The following is an 18577-nucleotide window of genomic DNA, read 5'->3' on the forward strand; positions in this document are numbered from 1 at the left end:
TAAAAGCCATTCAAATACATACATAAGGAGGAACAAATGACTTCAGTTCCAGCTCTGTTTCTTGCTTTGCTTTCACCTTGCAAGATAAAGAATAAAAGGTTAACAAATACAATACTTTTTAATCAATAATGTTGTACATCACTTAATTCACATATTCTATTACAATTTTTACATACTGCATTTTTCCATAACCAGCATTATCATCTGTACTGGACTCACGGGAAAAAAGAAGCTTTGACTGCTATTGTATTTTCTGACATACTACTGAAACTTCAATTTGTCTATTTTTCAAATCTAAACCACCCACAGAGTGGGTTTTTTTATCCTTTCTCTTATGGTTCAAAGGACCTGATCCAACAGTCACAGGAACAGTTTTTCAAAGTTTTCAACTTTCTTTATCAAAAGTTGCTTCAAGATGGATCTGGACAGAAATGCTGATTCTCACATAATTTTCTCTATTCACTTGATACAATACTGAAAAATATTTAATGTATATAGAAAAAAATCTATTATTATTCTATGTCTTCTTGTATTCATTGTTTGTCTTCGTATTCTTTGTGTGATATAAACTTTCACATTTCAACAGCTGTCCTGTCTAAACTACTCTATGTATATTTGAAAGATGAGCTCCAGGAAAGGAAAAGAGAAAAAATCTGAGCTTACATTTAAATAATGATATTGAATTGAACAAGGGGCCAAGTTCTATTCTCAGTAATTGCCAGGCAATGCCATTGATTCACTGTTAGACACGCAGAAAAGAAAGAGCAAATTAACATGACTTTGGTTTATGTTTATTTTGTAATTTAAAAACCTTTACTTGCAAGTAGGGCACAGCTCTTAGTTCTGCTTGAATTGTTAGTGTTTGTAAAACAGAAGACGGGGGGGACAACACTTGGCAAATATTTGATCATGGATATGTAATTCATTGAGGTTACCATGACCCTAAATAACAAATAAACCAGTTGGTTGATTGCTTTCCACTTTGTTATAAAGTTAAACATCAAGGAACAGTAAATACTCCAAAGTAAAACTATATCTTTAATTTGTCTCTAAAAATCTTCACATGCATCACCCTGCTTTTGGGCAGGTCACAGCAGGAACCATTAGTGGAACTGACTTATTCAGCTTTCATTGCAAATTCTTCAGCTGTCATGTTCCCAACCACGTACCGGTAATAATGATCTTATGGGTTTGGAATCTTTTTTATGCAACCAGATTTATCATATTTAATCCATTAACTTATCAAAACTAGCATCTTTTAACTGCATGGCAACTAATTACACCTGTTGCTTTAAAGGATATTTTTAATATACCTGTCCAGCTATGCTTTTGCACCTGGGAAATTAGATATGCTCTGACAAAAGCTTATGCTGCAGCATGTTTAAAAACAAATGCTCCAAAAAAACAGTGCTCCAAAAATTATCTCTACTTTATCTGATATTATCTAATCTGCAGGAATGAGATCTCTAATTTACATTATAAAACAGAAGAGCACTGGAAAAAAAATATTAACTTACCACTACTAGTTTTTTCCCAATGCATTTTAGAAATGTGAATTTATCTGCAACTGTAACTCCACCCAGGTATTCTCCAAGCTTCTCCCGCAGCACTCTTAATGTGATGTGAGGAGACACCCTAGAATGTTATTATTCATTAATACATCTGTAAGATCAAATAGTGATGACTAGTTAGTAAGAGGGGGAAGATAATGCTCCATATGTGCTGGCTTGCATGGACAGAATGACCAAAATTGTGACCTATGTTCTAAAACTGAACCCAATTACATAAGGGCTAGAAGGTCTTGGTGTGGCAGAGTCAGAACATTGTATCGTGTTCAGGTACACTGTATTACAAGGGCTGCCATAACATTAACTACCAGTATTCATAATTTATGAATACCATACAATGGAAGAATATGGAAGTAGCTGAAATTGGAAAATTACTCCTTCAGAATGCTGTTGCTCATCTGCAGATGAATAACAGCAACAGTGGAAACCAGTCATCTACTTCCATATCAGTGACAAAGTTTCACGAGATCAGTTCAGGACTGCAGAACATACCTCCTTAAGCACCCAGGGCTAGAGGAGAGTTCATCACTGTCCACTCTAAGTAGCAGGCACAATCCTTTGCTTTTGTCTTCTCCAACACAAGTTTACAGTCGGGTGTGTGCGTGCAAATGTATTTTAAATAAAAACCAAACACTGCAGTGTGAACATTTCCACTATGGCTTGAGTATGAGTATGCTGACACAAATATGAATTGCATCGTTTAATGTATTACTTGAAACCATGCAAATATTAACGAGCTCAGTGTAAACATCACTACAGAATAAAAAGCATCTCTGCACAATAAAACCAAATGTGCAAGAGGCACACTAAAGCTCTGTAGCACAACATAAGCAATTCTAATTGCTCCTAAGCTGCCCTATAAGATAAACCAGGGAACAAATCCAGGCCTGAGACTGTTAATGACCCATGCTAATTAAGTGTTAGTATGATTCTGGCCCAGGCAGCTATCACTCTTCAAGCAATGTACAGACATAGCGTGGGGGACAGCACATGCCATTCTCAGTAAACATTACAAACAAGAACATGCAGTGTCTTCCACTCAAACAGGTCTTCATTAACCCATCAAGATTTGTTTGCACTTTCAAGAAGGCCTATAGGCCTTTATTTCACACCCTAAGTATGTAGTAAAAACATTAGGTTTCATCTCATGAACACAGTACTTCAGTGGGCTACAATGCTTCCCTTCCATTATTTCAAACACCCTGGACTTAGAGGAGCTTCAAGATCATAAAACTGCTTTGGAGCACAAGCATGCAGCAAAGGAGATCAAAGTCTGCAGAGTGGACACATCTAGGCCATACTACTTGGTCCCTGCACCACACTATTTGGCTCCTGCTTATTTCTTTCCCAGCCATTTTTCCACATTTGCTGCAGATAATAGTCTTAGCATCCTTTATTTCAAATGTATGAAGACATATGTGAAAGATGGATACATAATTCAATACACATCCTTCCAAGGTCTTACGTGAGAACAACAGATGATCTATAATTCAAATAACTCTCATGAGCTATAATTTCTTAAAAGCTGGTGTCTCAGAGAAGATATGCCCCTTGAGTGGTCTTCCAAAACCAAATAAACGCAAGCTCTTTCAGATGCCATTCTAACACTGCACACCCTTCACTGATAAGGTCTGTCCAAACCAGCAAGGAAACCTAAACCTAAGGCATTTGTGAACAGCAGGGAAAACATCTAAGTAAGTAAAATGAATCATGGGAGAAAATTATCTAGGTATACAGAGCCTGAGAAATAGGGCAGAAATTTATCTACAAATTATTTGTTAGTGCAGCTGCGAGGAACATACAATATATTTGTTAGTTGCTGCCACTGGCTAGCAGAAGACAGTCACATCAGAGTCATTTTCTTCAGGGTGTTCTTTTAAAAGTAATGCAAACTAGAGATCATTGCAGTCATCTCATCTAGAAATAAGAAAAGTGTGGCTTCTGTGGTGAGGAATGAGAAATAAATAAAAGATCACAGAAGCTGAGAAATCAAGTTCATGGGAACAAGAACTCGGGACCACAGAGAATTACACAGTTAATATTTTCCTCTAATTTTGTAGTTAATGGAAGTGGTCTGTACTTTGACCTAGGAACCCTTTGTTACGATGGTTCAGACAGTACTAGGATTGTCAAGCTGACTGAACAGAGCTGTCAGCAACGTCCAAGCCACATGAGTAGCACTTCCCTCTCCTGGATTATAATAAGAGAAGTCGTTTTTAGCAATTATTTAAGACACATTAGCAAGCGACAATACCCAGACTGCTATAAACCCACTGAAATCAGTGAGAATCCTAATTTAATTCAATGTCTCAGTGACATAAATTTACACTAGAAAACACAGGGCAGTGACAGATGTCCATCACATGAAATGTTTTGAAGTTACCACTCCAGATGTGTATTTTGCTCCTCTGCTGCAGACTAGAACAGCATTTATTTTCTCTGGTTTTGAGCAGCCTTTCAACAAAAGCAGTTGCAAGAATTAATACATTCTGCCCTACATGCTCATACCTGACCACTGTCAATCTTTTCAGCTACAAAGAACATTCTCTTAAATGGATAATACAAGCCTCAATTTAAATTAATTAAAACCTTTATTCCCTGCAGATTAAGCTGAATTGACAGGTTTTGCACAGAAGCAGGCAAAGTGCATATAAAAGCTCTGTTTTAATATATATCTTTACATTATTTGATTCTTCTATAACTTCTTACCACACTACATACACAAAGATTTTGTGAGTAGGAGTATAAATAAAACTTTCAAAATCATGAAATATTAAAAATGCAACTCTCTCTGCCAGGTTTGAGCCTAGGACTGTGAAACAGGGTATTCTTTCACTAAGTCCTTTAAACAGAGAGCACACCTAGCACAAAGTGATGTGTGCAACCTTTCAGAAATATTTTGTAAGAAGATATGCTGGTGTTTCATGTGCTATAATGCTTGCCCTTGAGAAACAAGGCTTCAGCTCTTCCATTGGACTGAGAGAGCTCAGATCATAATATCCCTGTTCCTGGAAATTCACAGGCTAGCCTGTCTTCATCAAGCCACTCTGTCTTGAAGCTGGCCCCTTGCCAAAGAGTACAAGATTTTGACAATCAGGCTCAAGGAGACAGAAAAAATATAAGGCTATGATTTTACAACATAAATTATTCTGCAAAAATAATGGCACTGCTCTGAAGTGCATTTCAATGGTCTACACCAAGGACTGCAAGAGAGCTAAGCCTGACAGGGTACAAATAAACATAATGCACTACTTACCCTCCAGAAATTTAATTTGAGAACAAGTTTCTGCTTACAGATGTAACTGTGCTCTGTAGAGCAACAGCTGGACTAAATGACTGAAGGGTGGCATGAAGGGCCTACCACGTACATGAAAACTAAGACTACACTCACCTTATAAATCCAGCTGAGACAAATTTGCTAGTAAGAGCTACAGGAACTGTATTCAGCTTGAAGTTCCACACTTCTGCTGGGACATAAAGAACATGGAGCTCCACCAACTAAAAAGAGAACAGATGATCACAACTGTAGATGTATTATAATCCTCTTCCTACACACTTTGTTCTGTTTAGGTGGACTTCCAATTTTTGTAGGCAGGAATGGTTCCTTTGATATTAGACACAGACTAGAACAGTGAAGCTCTATCTCACAATAATGACAGCCATGAGCAGAGCAATTTGTGACTGAATGCCAGCTGACAGCATCAAAATAAGTCACATTAGAACAAACTCCACAATGAAGGTGAAAGAATAGAGAGCCTGTGCTACTGCTGTGTATCACTGTAACAGCAATGGACAGATCTTACCAAAACCAGTTGATACTCCGGAGAGTGTCATGATTACAAGAACCCCTCAGCTGAAACCCTACCTTCGTTTATCTCATAAAAAATGCAAAGCCCTGAAAGCAAAGTCCCTGAAACAGCACCACGACTTGTCATTGTCAGAAACAAAAAAACACCAAAATATTTCTGACAGTTGTTAATAATATTAGCTACCTTGGAAGCACAGAAATGCCCCTGCTAATGTCTGCAAAAAAAATAATTAAGCTGTTCACTGAGAGTGTGTTCAGACCTGTGGTACTTGTGGCACTGTTAATGTCTAGTGATAATTTTAGTGAAAATCAGTATGGACAAAGATGACACACTTGCCTGTAACTACAAGGCATATAAATTAGCTACATTCAACATTTCTGTGATTGTTAATTAATATGAACTACAAAACTATGCTTTCTATATATACTATGTTAAAAACATATTTTTTTCCTCTCAGGTCTTCTAGAACCTTATTTTAATATTTCTTCATTTTTATTTGTGAAATCTAAAAATATTTATGCAAAGTACAAAAACTCTCACCTGTGATGTCTGAGGTCTCATTTGACTGAACATGCTAGTCCCTTTACTGGACCACAGCATATGCCAGATGGGTTTTCTAATTTTCTTTGTGATCAAAGTATTCTTTAAGAATGAGTTTCATGATAATCTGTTATTAGAGGAGTTACTCCATTAATATCCTTTCTTCTCAGTTAGTGTTCTTCATTCCATTTATGAAAATGGAAAAGTTGTTTCTGTGCTGAGGCAGAAAGCTTTCAGCTAAGTGCAAACAGACTCAACCACACCTTCTACACAAGTGAGTATCACCTAAGTAACTGAGGGAATTGCTAAATCACAGCCTTGCAGCTCTCAGAGGTCTGCCCTGGAGTGTTTCCTCTTAACATTTTCTCCCCTTTCATAAAAATACTTCAGTTCTATATAATTTTCTACACAATTTTACTGTTTGCCTAAAGACCCAGACGTAAATCCCTGCAAAACAAGATTCTTGTAGGATCTGTATCTAACAAAGTAACAATTATTGTGAACTGCAGCAAACAATACCCTGTGCCAGCCAAATGCAGTGTGCTGAGGAAACCTAACTGCTGGGCAACCATGTCAGAAACATACTTTCATAAATTATAAAGCATGGTTCTGCCCTAACCTTGTTACAGAATCACAGAATAGTTTGGGTTGGAAGGGACCTTTAAAGGTCATCTAGTCCAACCCCCTGCAATAAGCAGGGACACTTCCCAGTAGACCAGGCTGCCCAGAGCCCTGTCCAATCTGACTTTGGATGTTTCCAGGAATGGGGCATCTCCCACTTCACCCGAAAACCTGGTGTTTCACCACCTTCACTGTAAAAAACTTCTTCCTTATATCTAATCTATGTCGACCCTTTTTTAGTTTAAAACTATTACCCTTGTCCTATTGCAACAGGTGCTGCTAAATATTTCCATCTTTCTCCTTTAATTATGACTTTCCTCTCACTTTGAAGGCTACTTCAGCCTCCCAGAGGTTACAAACCTCCCCTGGATTTTCAGCCTGCTAAATACCCTTGCTGATCTCCTGATCCCCTTAATAGCTCTGCCCTGATACTTCAGATTCTCCTGTTCTTGAGCACGGGTGACCAGAGCTTCCAGGTGACCTTCCAGGGCTCACTCTTGCGTCCTGCAGTGGAGTTAAGGCTTCCTCATGTCGATGGGAAGCACTTACTTAGCAGGGCCTGTATTTTTATTTACCTCTGCACAATTATACCACAGCAAGCTGTCATGAATGACCTGGCTGTAACATCCCATCTCCCCTCTGGTTATTCCCAAGGCACAGTAGGTTCCAGCACGTGTTCCTGCCATTAGTCCCTGGTAAATGCAAGATGTTGCACTTTGCAGCACATGATGTCCATCCCATGCTCGAGGCTTCACCACCATTCCCGGTTTACTTTCTGCAGTGAACTACGAGCAGTAAACTAATTCTCCAGGCTGCAGTCAAGACCCAAACTGCTGGCAAGAGCAAAGTTAGGAACTTCATTTATCGCATCTCAAATTAATCTCTAAACTTGGAACTTACTTGATACTACCACCAAGGTTTGCCACCTTGGTCTCAACGTTTCTTCCTCTTTCAGTCCCCTTAATGGATAAACGAGGCAGTGGGTGATCTCTGCCTGCCCCCCGGGCCGCACAGGCCGCGGCACCGCCGCCCCTGCCGCCCGGCCCCGGCCCCGCCCGCCCCGGCCCCGGCCCCCGCCCGGCCCGGCCCCGGCCCCCGCCCGGCCCGGCCCCGGCCCCCGCCCGGCCCGGCCCGGCCGCGGGTGCGCAGGCGCTCTCGCCCCGGGAGCTGTGGCCGCGCCGGGAAGTTGCTCTGGGTGTGCCCGCAACGCTCCCGCCATGTCGGGCTCCTCCAACGTGGCGGCCATGAAGAAAGTGGTGCAGCAGCTGCGCCTGGAGGCGAGTGTGACCCGCGTGAAGGTGAGCGCGGAGCCGCGATGGGACGGGACGGGGCGCGGCGGATGCGCCGCCATTTCACCGCCCCGGGCCCGTTGGGCCGGGGCCGCCGGCTCCGACCTGCCCCGGCCCGCGGACCTTGCTCGGGGCAAAGCGCCCAGGGTTCACCCTGGGGCTCCGTCGGGGCTCCCCGGCCGGGGCGAGCCCGGGACGACCGCACAGCCGCATCCCCTCCGCCGCCGCCCTCCCGGCCCTCGGCCCGTCCGCCCCTCGCTCCCCGCAGCCCCTCGGGGCTCCGGGGCCGCTCCCCGGGGCCGTGGACGCGTCTCGCGCGCCCCTTCCGTGCCCCCGGCTCGGGGAGCGTCGCCTCTGGTGAAAGGGCGGCCCGAGCCGGGACACACAACAGGCTCCAGCACGGTAAAATGGAGACGTCGCCGCCAGACATAAATACACAAAGTGCATTGAACTCGAGCCGTGCCTGGCTGAGACACGGCCCGTCACAGCAGGGGAACGCTGGGCAAACTGCAGACACGAGATACCAATGAAATATACTGCTTCTTGAAACTTTGATCGTTCTGGTTTATGAGTTCAGAGTTAGAGCAAAGAAAAGCAACACAGAGTTTTTTCACTGTTCTGTTTTTACGACGGTACAGCCTGCCAGAAGCCCCATACACTATCTCATCATAAGGATGGCTTTCCAGGGGAGGATGAAATGCCAGTTTAGTCGAGCATCTGAAACTCTAGGCTGTATTTTAAAATTATTTATGCTAGAACAAGGATCTTCATCTATTTAATAAAGCCATCTTCGAGATGTTGCTTATCTGTCACCCTTCACGCTCAGAAGTTTAAAATGAAAATTAAACACCCAGATTGATTCTTACTCTTATATTCTTCAATTTCTTGCCTTTAAGAAACAAACAACAAAAATGACAATTAAATGATTGCATAAAAATCTACGTGAGAATTCCTTATACTTTTCAATGTACTTATGTCCTCAGTAAAGAGTTCAGTGAATTCTAACACCACCTGTTATTTTGAGTAGGTTTCTCAGGCTGCCGCTGACTTGAAGCAATTCTGCCTGCAGAATGCGCAACATGATCCCCTACTGACAGGAGTATCATCAAGTACAAATCCATTCAGACCCCAGAAAGTTTGTTCATTTTTGTAATTACGTGAACTACTTCAGGATCTTTCAGTGGTAAGTTCTTGAATTACAATTCATAAACTCTTTGGTCATTAAAAATAGCTGCCTTTAATGGGAGCCTTCATGAAAGGCACTCAGAAAAGGCATCTGACTGGCAGCTGGTGTTAGTATAGATCCCCATTTTGGGCCCCCTCCTGCCCTGTTCTGGTCACAGCTATGTACTGGACACATGCTGTTCATAAGTATTAGGAGTAGCACTTCGCTGTCAGGGGTTCTGCCAGTTTCTGTTGCTGTAGCAAAGTAGTGGGGCCACCTACTGCTAAGCTGCTCTTTGGACTAACCTGGTTGTGTAGTAATTCTACTCTCTGAAAGGGTATTATTTCCCTTTTCTCACATAGGATCAATCACCTGACAGCATATGTGGTGAAACCTGATTGTGGCAGATAAAGCAGACTTTAGTTCTTAAACTTTTAAAGAACACTTCCAAGGACAGATTAGTGGTGGTCCCTAAGAAAAGCACTGACCCCTGTGGGGGGGTGAAGTGCCCTCCAAGCCAAAAGAAAAAAGTATGTAGTCCAGGAACTGTAGCAAGGGCCATACTCTACTCAAAAAACCCTACACAGGTAGCAGTTTAAACAACTAGAAACAGTTGAATACTCACTTGGATTTTCATTCCAAAATTTTTATTAGGTTCTTTAGCACTACTGCTATCACCATGAAGACTACTCACTCATCTGGCATTCCCTAAGAATTCTGGTGATTAGATTTTAGGCTAACCTCTTTAGAAAGGCGAGTTTTAGATCCACAGTAGTCTCACCAAAACTCTGAGAGTCACAATAACGTAATTATTTTGACCACAGTAATGCATGACAATTTTATTGTGTTCCCCTTCTCCATTGCCCCGACTTGGATCTGTTGGGGATGAGAGTATAGATATTATTTCAAGGCACCCAATACACAGTTAACTGTAGTTCACAATCCTTAGAAATCTCATAGCGAGTCAACCTGGAAAAATTCTGCTTTTATAGTTGACTTACATCACCCAAAGAACTGTAGTTTTCTAGATTTTAAGTTTAATAGGCAGCTTTATAGAAAGGTGACCACGGCCAGACTAAATTGTTAGCTGTTCTCCCCTCAAGCAGACTGTGGAAAGCTTCCAGAAAGTTTGTACTAGCATGAATCACCTTGTTTAAAGACCAGAGTAGTAACAGTATAGAAGTTGATGCTTGACCATTTAACAAAAACACTTCCCACATTCTTTTGAGCAGTGAATTACAGCAGTGTAACTGAAATGTGCCTTGGAGTTCTTGTGGCTTTTAAGGTTAACTTCTATTGTGAATTTTGCCAACTACGCTTATTTAAAAAATATTCTTGTATGCTGACTTGGATTCACACTACTGTAGCTTCATCTATAAGCAGTAATGCAAGGAAGAAATCAGATCATCTGTAAGCATTACAGATTGATAACTTACAAAAAGTCAAATTAACTGTACTTAATCAGTGACACATACAGTTTCCCATTAAGGTCTGCCAAGGTCTAATAGTTCCTGGGTGTGGATGTCAGGAAATAATGTTTCCTCTGTCTCTCACACCCATGGACAGATACAGGGTGTAAAAGGCTTAATATTTTCTTTCTCCGTTAAAGCCTTTGGAATGGAACACGTGTTTGTTTCAGTTAAACTACCTATATGTAAAATTCCTTTACTTTGCTATACCTCCTGCAGGACTTTCTGAAAAGAAGGGGTTTCGTGGTTGTAATTCCTGGTGTTTTCTCAATGAGCCAGTGGCGTTCATGTTTGCAGAGTCAGCACCACCTCACTGAAGAGGAAGTGTAGTTTGTTAGTTACACAACAAAGTTCCTGCTTTGCAAAGGCAGAGTGATTGCTTGATGTTTTAGTGGGTGTGAAGTGACAGGGAACAATTTTTTCTGTTCTTCCACCTAGTAGTTTAGCTTCCTGGAGAACCTAGGCCTCAATTCTTTTGTAACAATTCTCTTACTTTACTTTTGGGGATAACTTCATGGTTTTAAAAGTTTATTGCTTAAACTGTTTTAAAAAATTGCTGTAGAAAAAGCAGATTTTTTTCCTAAATAGCTGTCCATGGCATACTCTGAAGATATGTTATTAGAAATAGAGTTGCTTCATTGAGCACTAATACCTTTCTAACTAGATTTTGGTTTTGTTTTTCAGATCTTTTACCATCTTTTCCTACTTTCTGATGTGTATGAGCAGAGTGCCTCAAGGAGTGGCCTGGTTTGAAGTCTATACAAAAGCTTAGCTTTAACGTGCCAAATCTAACTCTACAAGTGCTACTGTCGTCAAACCTCTAACCATCTACCTCTCCAAATGAACTGTATGCTAGTTCCAGATTTCTGTTTCATAAGGGAATCAGTTTTATATGCGAAGCAAAAAATAAAAGTGTCTTGACTTAGTCTGGTCTTGAAACTACTGTAAGCAATTGATTAACTTTTGGATGTGGTGACACCTCACCAGTCACCGCATCCTTCTGCAGCAGCTGGAGAGTAGGTAGAGGAATGTCTAAAGATTTTGTGCTGCTGCAAGTCTGCCTGGGGCTAATAGCTGTACAGAACAATGAGGCTTCAGCAGTACTATACTCAGAAGCATAACAGAAATAGAACAGAAAAAAATTTTTGACTGCTAGTTTGTAATTCAGCTATACAGCTGTCCCATATCATAGACATTGAATAAAAACAAAGAGTAAATTATCTTTTATCTTAATGAGTAATTCTATCCTAGTAGGTGACTTACTCTGTGAACCATCTTATTCATTAGGTAATTAAAAAAAGCACAGCTGCATATGAAAAGAAAGTAACTCAAAGAAAACTTGGCTTTTTAGCTGCCAGTGAATGTGCCAACTTAAGGCAAAACAGTAGTTTATTTGCAGGTAATAGCAACTCAAGTATAGCTATAAGGCTGAAGAAGCATTTTTAAAATTTTAATGGGGAAAATCCTGCTCAGAGACCTCATGTGTTTGCTGAGCAGCATTTTTAGATGAACTACTTTATGTACTTCCTCTAAGAGGGTTTTATGAATTCTTTCCCATCTGTGTTTGTTTCTTTTCAACTGCTTTGGGTATATGCACCTCTTGTCAATATGATATCTACAAAAGAGATATCTGTTGAGTCAAGCATGTTATTTTTGTAACTTCAGCAACATGGCTATTTTATGCAAGATGTTAATGAAATAAAATACCATGGACTTCCTGGATTGCAAACTGCCTTCTCAGTGTTCTCTAGATAGGAGAACGTTCTTGGAAAACTATCACCATACTGTCAGGGAACAGCATACTGTAAGTTAGAAAGAGGTTTAAAACATTTGTCTCTTACCTGTTAATTCAAAGTGTCTGGGTTAACAGAGAAAAATAAAAACAGAACTGTAAAACTAGAAATATTTTATTTTGAGAATTTCTTTAACCAACGTATTTGCTGTCTTTGATGTTGTGAAGCATATCCTATTTCTACAGCACAGCAGCAATCATGGCAAACCTTCAGTGATAGCTAAATTACAGGCTGCTCAAACATTACCATGTTTTTCCTGCTAAACTGGAAGAAGTCACTGTCCTTGTCGTGTTGGCTCCAAAGAGGAAGAAAGATACATCCTACTTGATCTGCTGCTGTAGAAAGTTTTAATATTTGCAGTGTGTCTTTCTGCAGACAGATATTGTTCAGTATCATTATCATTAGAAGTCTGTAGTCATCCATAGTTGAAAGCAGCTGCTGTATTCCTGGTCACCAGCAATTGGCAGATTTCTCTTATAAGTGAAATTTTCTTCTACTTGTGTCCATTTCTCGACGCTAAAATTTAAAAGAAAAGTTGTTTACCAACAAATTCATGCAACAGGACACAAACAACAGTGATCACTCCAGCTTATAGCAGGATAGACAGTGAAATGTGTCAGTTACAGTGCGTGCAGTTGCAAATAAGTAGTCATGGTATATGGATATCATCCTGTTTTTAATTTTGACTTGCAATACAGCAGAATGTTTCTGCTTTGCCTATTTTGAGAATAAAGCTCTAAATACTTCAGTTAAACACTTCTGTATTGACAACTGCATTTACACTGCTTTTCTAGGACAAGATTTATGGTTAGATTTCATGTCAGATTTAGTCTCCCCAAGCAGGATGATTATTAGACATACCTTATGAATCCACTCATATTCTCCAAATTTGGAATCAAAGGTTCCTTTTTGAAGTGACCTCAGCTTTAATGTAAAACGTGGCCCAAGTTCTTGAATTCCCACTTTCTTTTCACTTTTGAATATATATCTTGGGGAAGAAAAGAAATAAAATTAGGAATCAAGTTACCAGAGTATTCCCTCTCATTTGTAAATGAGTTTTGTGGAAAACATCACCTGTGGAATCTGAAAAAGATGTAGTCTCGCTGGTTGTGAAACGTAGCTACTTGTCTTCCAATGAACTGAGGATCATGGGGGAAGAGAGAAGCAAACATGCGACCAACGGAATGGCCGAGTCGCGTTGTGAAATTATTCAGGATCACTTCAGGGACATGTTCTGTGGGCTCTTTCCCTTTTCGCTGAAGTGGAAGAATGCAGAGAATAGATCAAATGCCAAAGGATTTTAATGTATTATCAGAGAAGAGTTTGAAATAGGAAGAAGAGAGGGCTGATAACATCCCCTAATCATTTTTTCAAACACAACTGAAATTCATAAATAAAGGAGCAGCTGGTAACAGAAGATTCTTTGGTTCACCAATATAAATTAAATGAAAAAGCATAAATAATTTTACATTTCCTCTCTCCTGGACAAATTTCTACTCTTGGCAGAACCGAGTATAGCAAATAGCACAGTCTTCCTGTCATAGGAATACTCCCTCTGTACTAATACCAGCTAAGGGTATATGGGACTAAGCATTTTACTGCAAATTATTTAGGGCTAAGTAAACAATATTTACTACAAAAGAGGTGAAAGAGCTATAAGAAGTTGTTCCTAGTCTTGAATAAATCCTACATCTATTGAAACCTTTTCTACTGCTGATTTTTATATACCCTACTGTATGCATGCTATACATGGGGTATTCCCTATTGATGTAGGTTATCAGCTGCTATTTAATGGCATGATTATAAAAATACTTGGTGGACAGTTACAGAAGTTCAGCAAATAACCTCGAAAATGTAAGCAGAATACATTAGTCCTTAATCCCATTCGTTTACCCAAAAAGCCACTTCTAACAAGATCAGCTGAATCCTACGAAAGTGCAGTTTTGACAGTTCAAGTGGACAATGCATTCATCATTAAGCAATAGACTGCCCATTTCTCAAATTTTTTTTGAGCCTCACCTTTATTTCTTTGCGCAAACGCACACTACTCATTCTAAAATGAGCAGTTGGACCATCAGGGAGATGACTTAAAACAAGACCATCTGTGCACCAAGTTAAAAAAAAAAGGATGGTAAAATTCAACATGTAATTTACAGAGGAATGTTTTCTGCAAAATGCAATATCAGAGTATTATATCCATAATCTATGCCAAATTTACAAGGTTTTATTTTCAAACATACATTCACAAACTAGATAACTTGCCTTCTAAATATGTCCCTTAAATTATGTTTCAACAGCTAACAAGAGTTATCCTCTATCACTTTCCCTATTATTAATTGGTAATGTTTCATCTAATCAGTAAAATGAAATAAAACTTCGTGGTCAGAAAAGCTATTAAATTTACTAAAATAATAACAATGGTTATCCATGCATTACAAACTAATTAAAAAAAAAAAAAAAAAAACAACCTATCTACACACTTTCTCTAATAATTCCAAGTTCCATTAGCCATTAGATAGTCAGGGTAGCACAGTGATTTTTAACTCTGTAGTTTGCAGAGTAAAAAGAAAACAGCATAGAGTTGATCTGTGATGCACTCTACAGAATTATTTCCTCAATAAATAGACAAAAGGATACTTGGTATTTTGCGATCTTCATTAATGACAATTAAATCTGTAAAGTCCCGTGCAATACACTGTGGAATAATTCTTTTCAAAGCCAGTCCTCTTCGATAGTAGACATGAGAGTTGGGTATAACAGTAGCCAGCTGCTCACAGAATCTCACCGTTCTCTGCAAAACAGGTGAATTAAATTGCAGAGTGGTAAATTCAGTGCCAAATTCAATAATTAAGGGAATGAAAGGTTGCTCATTTCACCTAGCATCCTCGAGGATACATGAACAGTATCTCTATAAATGCTTGAAGTTACTAAATTACTTCATGCAGTTGATGGAAAAACATTTATTTGCAGTAAAGATTGCACCACACCAGAACTTGTTTGTTGGTTTGTTTTTTTTTTAAGGACTCTTTTTTCCTCCCTTAATCATAGAAAAGCAGGAAAATTTCAAAAGCATAACTTCCAAACTCATTACTTATTAAGGACACAAAGTTCACAGCATTTCAAAGTACAGTATGACTATCTGCTCAGGAACTGAAGATGTCTGAGTTTTTGGATATACTGTCTGAAGGGTACTTTTTTTATATTTTTAAAGCAATTTCTTTTATGATTTTCACAAATGTAATTTCTCCAGCTAGGCGATGCAGATAATTTCAGTACAAGAATGTATGTATGAGGTTGTTTTTTATTATGAAAGGAACAAAACAGTGCCATAGAAGCCAACAGATTACATACATATATACAAGTTTATTGATAATCATGAAATAAAACAACTGAAAAAATCCACCATGAATGCTAGCATTTTCAGCTTTATTTTATCAATCATAGTATAGAAACCTTGGTATGTTATAACAACTTGATTGCTCATAACTTTTCAAAAACATACGTACCCCACGAGGTCGATCTGATGTTGTGATAAGAATCTTGGGAACTGTCTGTCTGTTGAAATATGGTGCAAATTCATCAGTTGCTTCATCAAAAGCAACCTGGAAGAAGAGAAGTCTTGTTATTCCACCATGTACAAAATAACTGAAGAACAATTGTTCCATCTGATATCAGTTTCAATTCACAAGATCTATTTTGTAATTAATCATCCCAAGGCGTGTGGTTTTTACATTTTTAAGAATCTAGTGTGATCAACACAGGCAGCTCACTATCAATACTGGTAATGCAAAAGGCAATTATTTAACACGGATAATGAAAGAATGACATCACCTCTTAGTGAGCCCATCCTGTGTAAAAAGTAATTCATCAACACATTAACAGGAGAGTGTTGAATATTCAGTTTCATCAATCCAGTTTATGTCCCTTCTTAGAAAAAAAAATGGTTAACTTAATAGCACATGCAGAAATTAAAGCAGTTACCTCTTCATCATTGGGATCTACCGTGGTTTCGTCATACACTCGCTGATTTTCAATAGTCTTTGGTATGGCTTTTGGAGGTGCCTAAAATATGAAAGTTTATTAACATAACACATTCACATAATTATTAAAATTATTGCAAATACCGCATTCATACTACCATGATATTGTGCATATTTCTACACAGAACTGAAGTATTATTTATTTTATGCCACTTTTTAGAAAAGACATTATTACAACATCACTTTGATTAAAAATATGCACAGGTATTGGGACATCAGAGAGCATCACATGGAGGAGAACCATCACCAGAACAGTGGCAATGCTTAACGTCAGTCTAATTAAGAAACAAAGTTACAAAAACCCTCACAAAAAAATAGGGGAACTTTCTATCCCCTTTTCTTCCATGGAAGAAAAGGTCTATACTTTCAACACAACACCTTTTAACCTTGACATCTACAATTTAATGACCAACAGCCTATAACATTTACCCCGTTACCTTACACTACTCTTGTGAGACTACTATAATACAGGAACTCACATCTGACTGTCTTCAACCAGGTCAGCAAAGGAAGCAAAACCCTTTGTGGCTAGGCTTGGAATCCAATAGACAACTGGTCTGGGCACAGTTTAGTCAGACTTGATCGTTTTAATTTATACAGAAGTGACTATATTAGAGAATAATTCCTAGTAGCATCAACCCACATGCCATAGCAATCATATCAGACAGAGACGACTTTTTAGGAAGGGTTTTCTTTTATGTCATTAGCTTAAAACTCACCCTGCCTGATTACAGCATCTTTAACATAGCAGAAACAATATTTCTTAGCTAATTGATACCTCTGCTAGACAATAGCGATTCTAAAGGCTACCACAGCCAGCAACCACAGAGAACATAGAATTACTGAGTGGTTTGGGTTGGAAAGGACCTTTAAAGGACATCCAGTCCCCCCCTGCAACGAGCAAAGGGACGTCTTCAACCAGATCAGGTTGCTCTGAGTCCCATCCAACGGGGCCTTGAATGTTCCCAAAGATGGGGCATCCACCACCTCTCCGGGCAACGTGCTGCAGTGTTTTATCACTCCCACTGTAATCGCTGCTCCGTTTCACTTAAGTCTGTGGAGATAACGTTCCCCTCACGAAGCTGAGGAGCCCCCGCCCAAAGCTGAGCTGCAGGCCCCAGGCGCGCCGTGCCCGTCCGCGGCGGGGCAGGGCCGGCCGCGACACCACACCGGCCCCCTGCGGCCGGAGCCCTTACTTTGTCTCCCAGGGCCTCTCGCTCCTTCCTTCGCTTCTTCTTGGCGGCCAACTTCTCCTGCGGGGAAGGGACAGCGCTCCGTTAGCCAGACCCGCCAGACCCGAGCCTCCCCCGCCGCCCGCTAACAGCCCGCCCCACCTTCCTCTGCTGCTGCTTCCAGCGAAGGAACATGAAGTGCCGGCGCTGCTTGTTCTTTATCTCGGATACGCTGAAGGTGGGCGGGAAGAGCACCCGCTGCGGGACGGGCGGCCCGCCACGCTCGGCAACCTCGCCGCCATCGCCCGCCATGGCGCTGCCAGCTGCACCACCGGCCCTCACCTTTGGGCCCTGCCCCGCGGGGCGGTGCCGCGCATGCGCCGGGCCGGCCAGCGCGGGAGGGGCCGGCGGGCGGGCCGGGCTGTGAGGGAGCGCTCGGGAGGGTTCGCAGGAGCGCGGGCTATGCGGAGTGCGAAGGGACTCGCAAGGATCATCGAGTCCAACTCCTGGCCCTGCACAGGACCACCCCCTGTCACAGGTATTGAGAGTCACACCATGTCCCTCAGAGTACTGTCCAAATCCTTCTTGAACTCAGACAGGCTTGGGGCTGTGACCACTTCTCTGGGGAGCCTGTTCAGTGCCCAACCACCCTCGGGAGTAAGAACCTTTTCCTGATATCCAACCTCATCTTCCCCTGACACAGCTTCATGCCATTCCCTCAGGTCCTGTCACAGAAAGATCAGTGTCTGCCCCTCCATTTCCCCTCATGAGGAAGATGTAGACGGCAATGAGGTGTCCCCTCCGTCTCCTCCAGGCTGAATAAGCCAAATGACCTCAGTCTCATATGTTTTCCCCTCTAGGCCCTTCTCCATCTTCGTAGCTCTCCCTCGAACTCTCCAGTAGCTTCCTATTCTCTTTATATGAGCTCCTCCTTATATCCTCCTGCTGAGGTGTGGGGTCTGGGTCCCTTCCATCAGGATGGGCAGAGTAGTATGATAGTGAGCTCAGACCTTCAAAAGAACAATTCAGGGGCAGGGAGGTGTTGGTTGTTTTTAGTTTAGTTTAGAATTTATTTAGTTAAATGCAGAAATCCACAGAGATTTTTTAATGC

General features: G+C 40.8%; 3 protein-coding genes across 5 annotated transcripts in view; 1 reads left to right on the forward strand and 2 right to left on the reverse strand.

Annotated features, from left to right (window-relative positions):
• The window catches only part of SPATA1 (spermatogenesis associated 1), a 26500-nt gene extending 19111 nt beyond the window's left edge, over nt 1-7389 (reverse strand). For 2 of the 3 annotated variants that reach the window (XM_050306946.1, XM_050306945.1), the window contains exons 1-4: nt 5918-7389; nt 4960-5066; nt 1518-1635; nt 23-76 (exon numbers count right to left, since the gene is read on the reverse strand). In XM_050306946.1, the coding sequence (XP_050162903.1) occupies nt 23-76; nt 1518-1635; nt 4960-5066; nt 5918-5977 (339 nt within the window). In that variant the 5' untranslated portion in view covers nt 5978-7389. The remainder of the gene's footprint in view (nt 1-22; nt 77-1517; nt 1636-4959; nt 5067-5917) is intronic. The other variant, XM_050306944.1, reaches the window with a different exon arrangement.
• A 281-nt stretch (nt 7390-7670) lies between these two features.
• GNG5 (G protein subunit gamma 5) lies at nt 7671-11386 on the forward strand. The gene is made up of 3 exons (XM_050306953.1): nt 7671-7836; nt 8855-9010; nt 11146-11386. Exons 1-2 carry the CDS (start codon nt 7756-7758, stop codon nt 8978-8980), a joined length of 207 nt encoding a protein of 68 aa, XP_050162910.1. The 5' UTR covers nt 7671-7755; the 3' UTR covers nt 8981-9010; nt 11146-11386.
• A 964-nt stretch (nt 11387-12350) lies between these two features.
• RPF1 (ribosome production factor 1 homolog) lies at nt 12351-17817 on the reverse strand. The gene is made up of 9 exons (XM_050306952.1): nt 17629-17817; nt 17491-17547; nt 16236-16316; nt 15761-15856; nt 14892-15045; nt 14274-14356; nt 13329-13510; nt 13116-13242; nt 12351-12770 (listed from the first exon to the last, which is right to left on the reverse strand). Exons 1-9 carry the CDS (start codon nt 17776-17778, stop codon nt 12729-12731), a joined length of 972 nt encoding a protein of 323 aa, XP_050162909.1. The 5' UTR covers nt 17779-17817; the 3' UTR covers nt 12351-12728.
• Nucleotides 17818-18577: the final 760 nt, after the last annotated feature.

The sequence above is a fragment of the Myiozetetes cayanensis genome, unplaced genomic scaffold (assembly GCF_022539395.1).
Source record: "Myiozetetes cayanensis isolate MyiCay16 unplaced genomic scaffold, myiCay2020 scf12, whole genome shotgun sequence".
Taxonomy (NCBI): domain Eukaryota; kingdom Metazoa; phylum Chordata; class Aves; order Passeriformes; family Tyrannidae; genus Myiozetetes; species Myiozetetes cayanensis.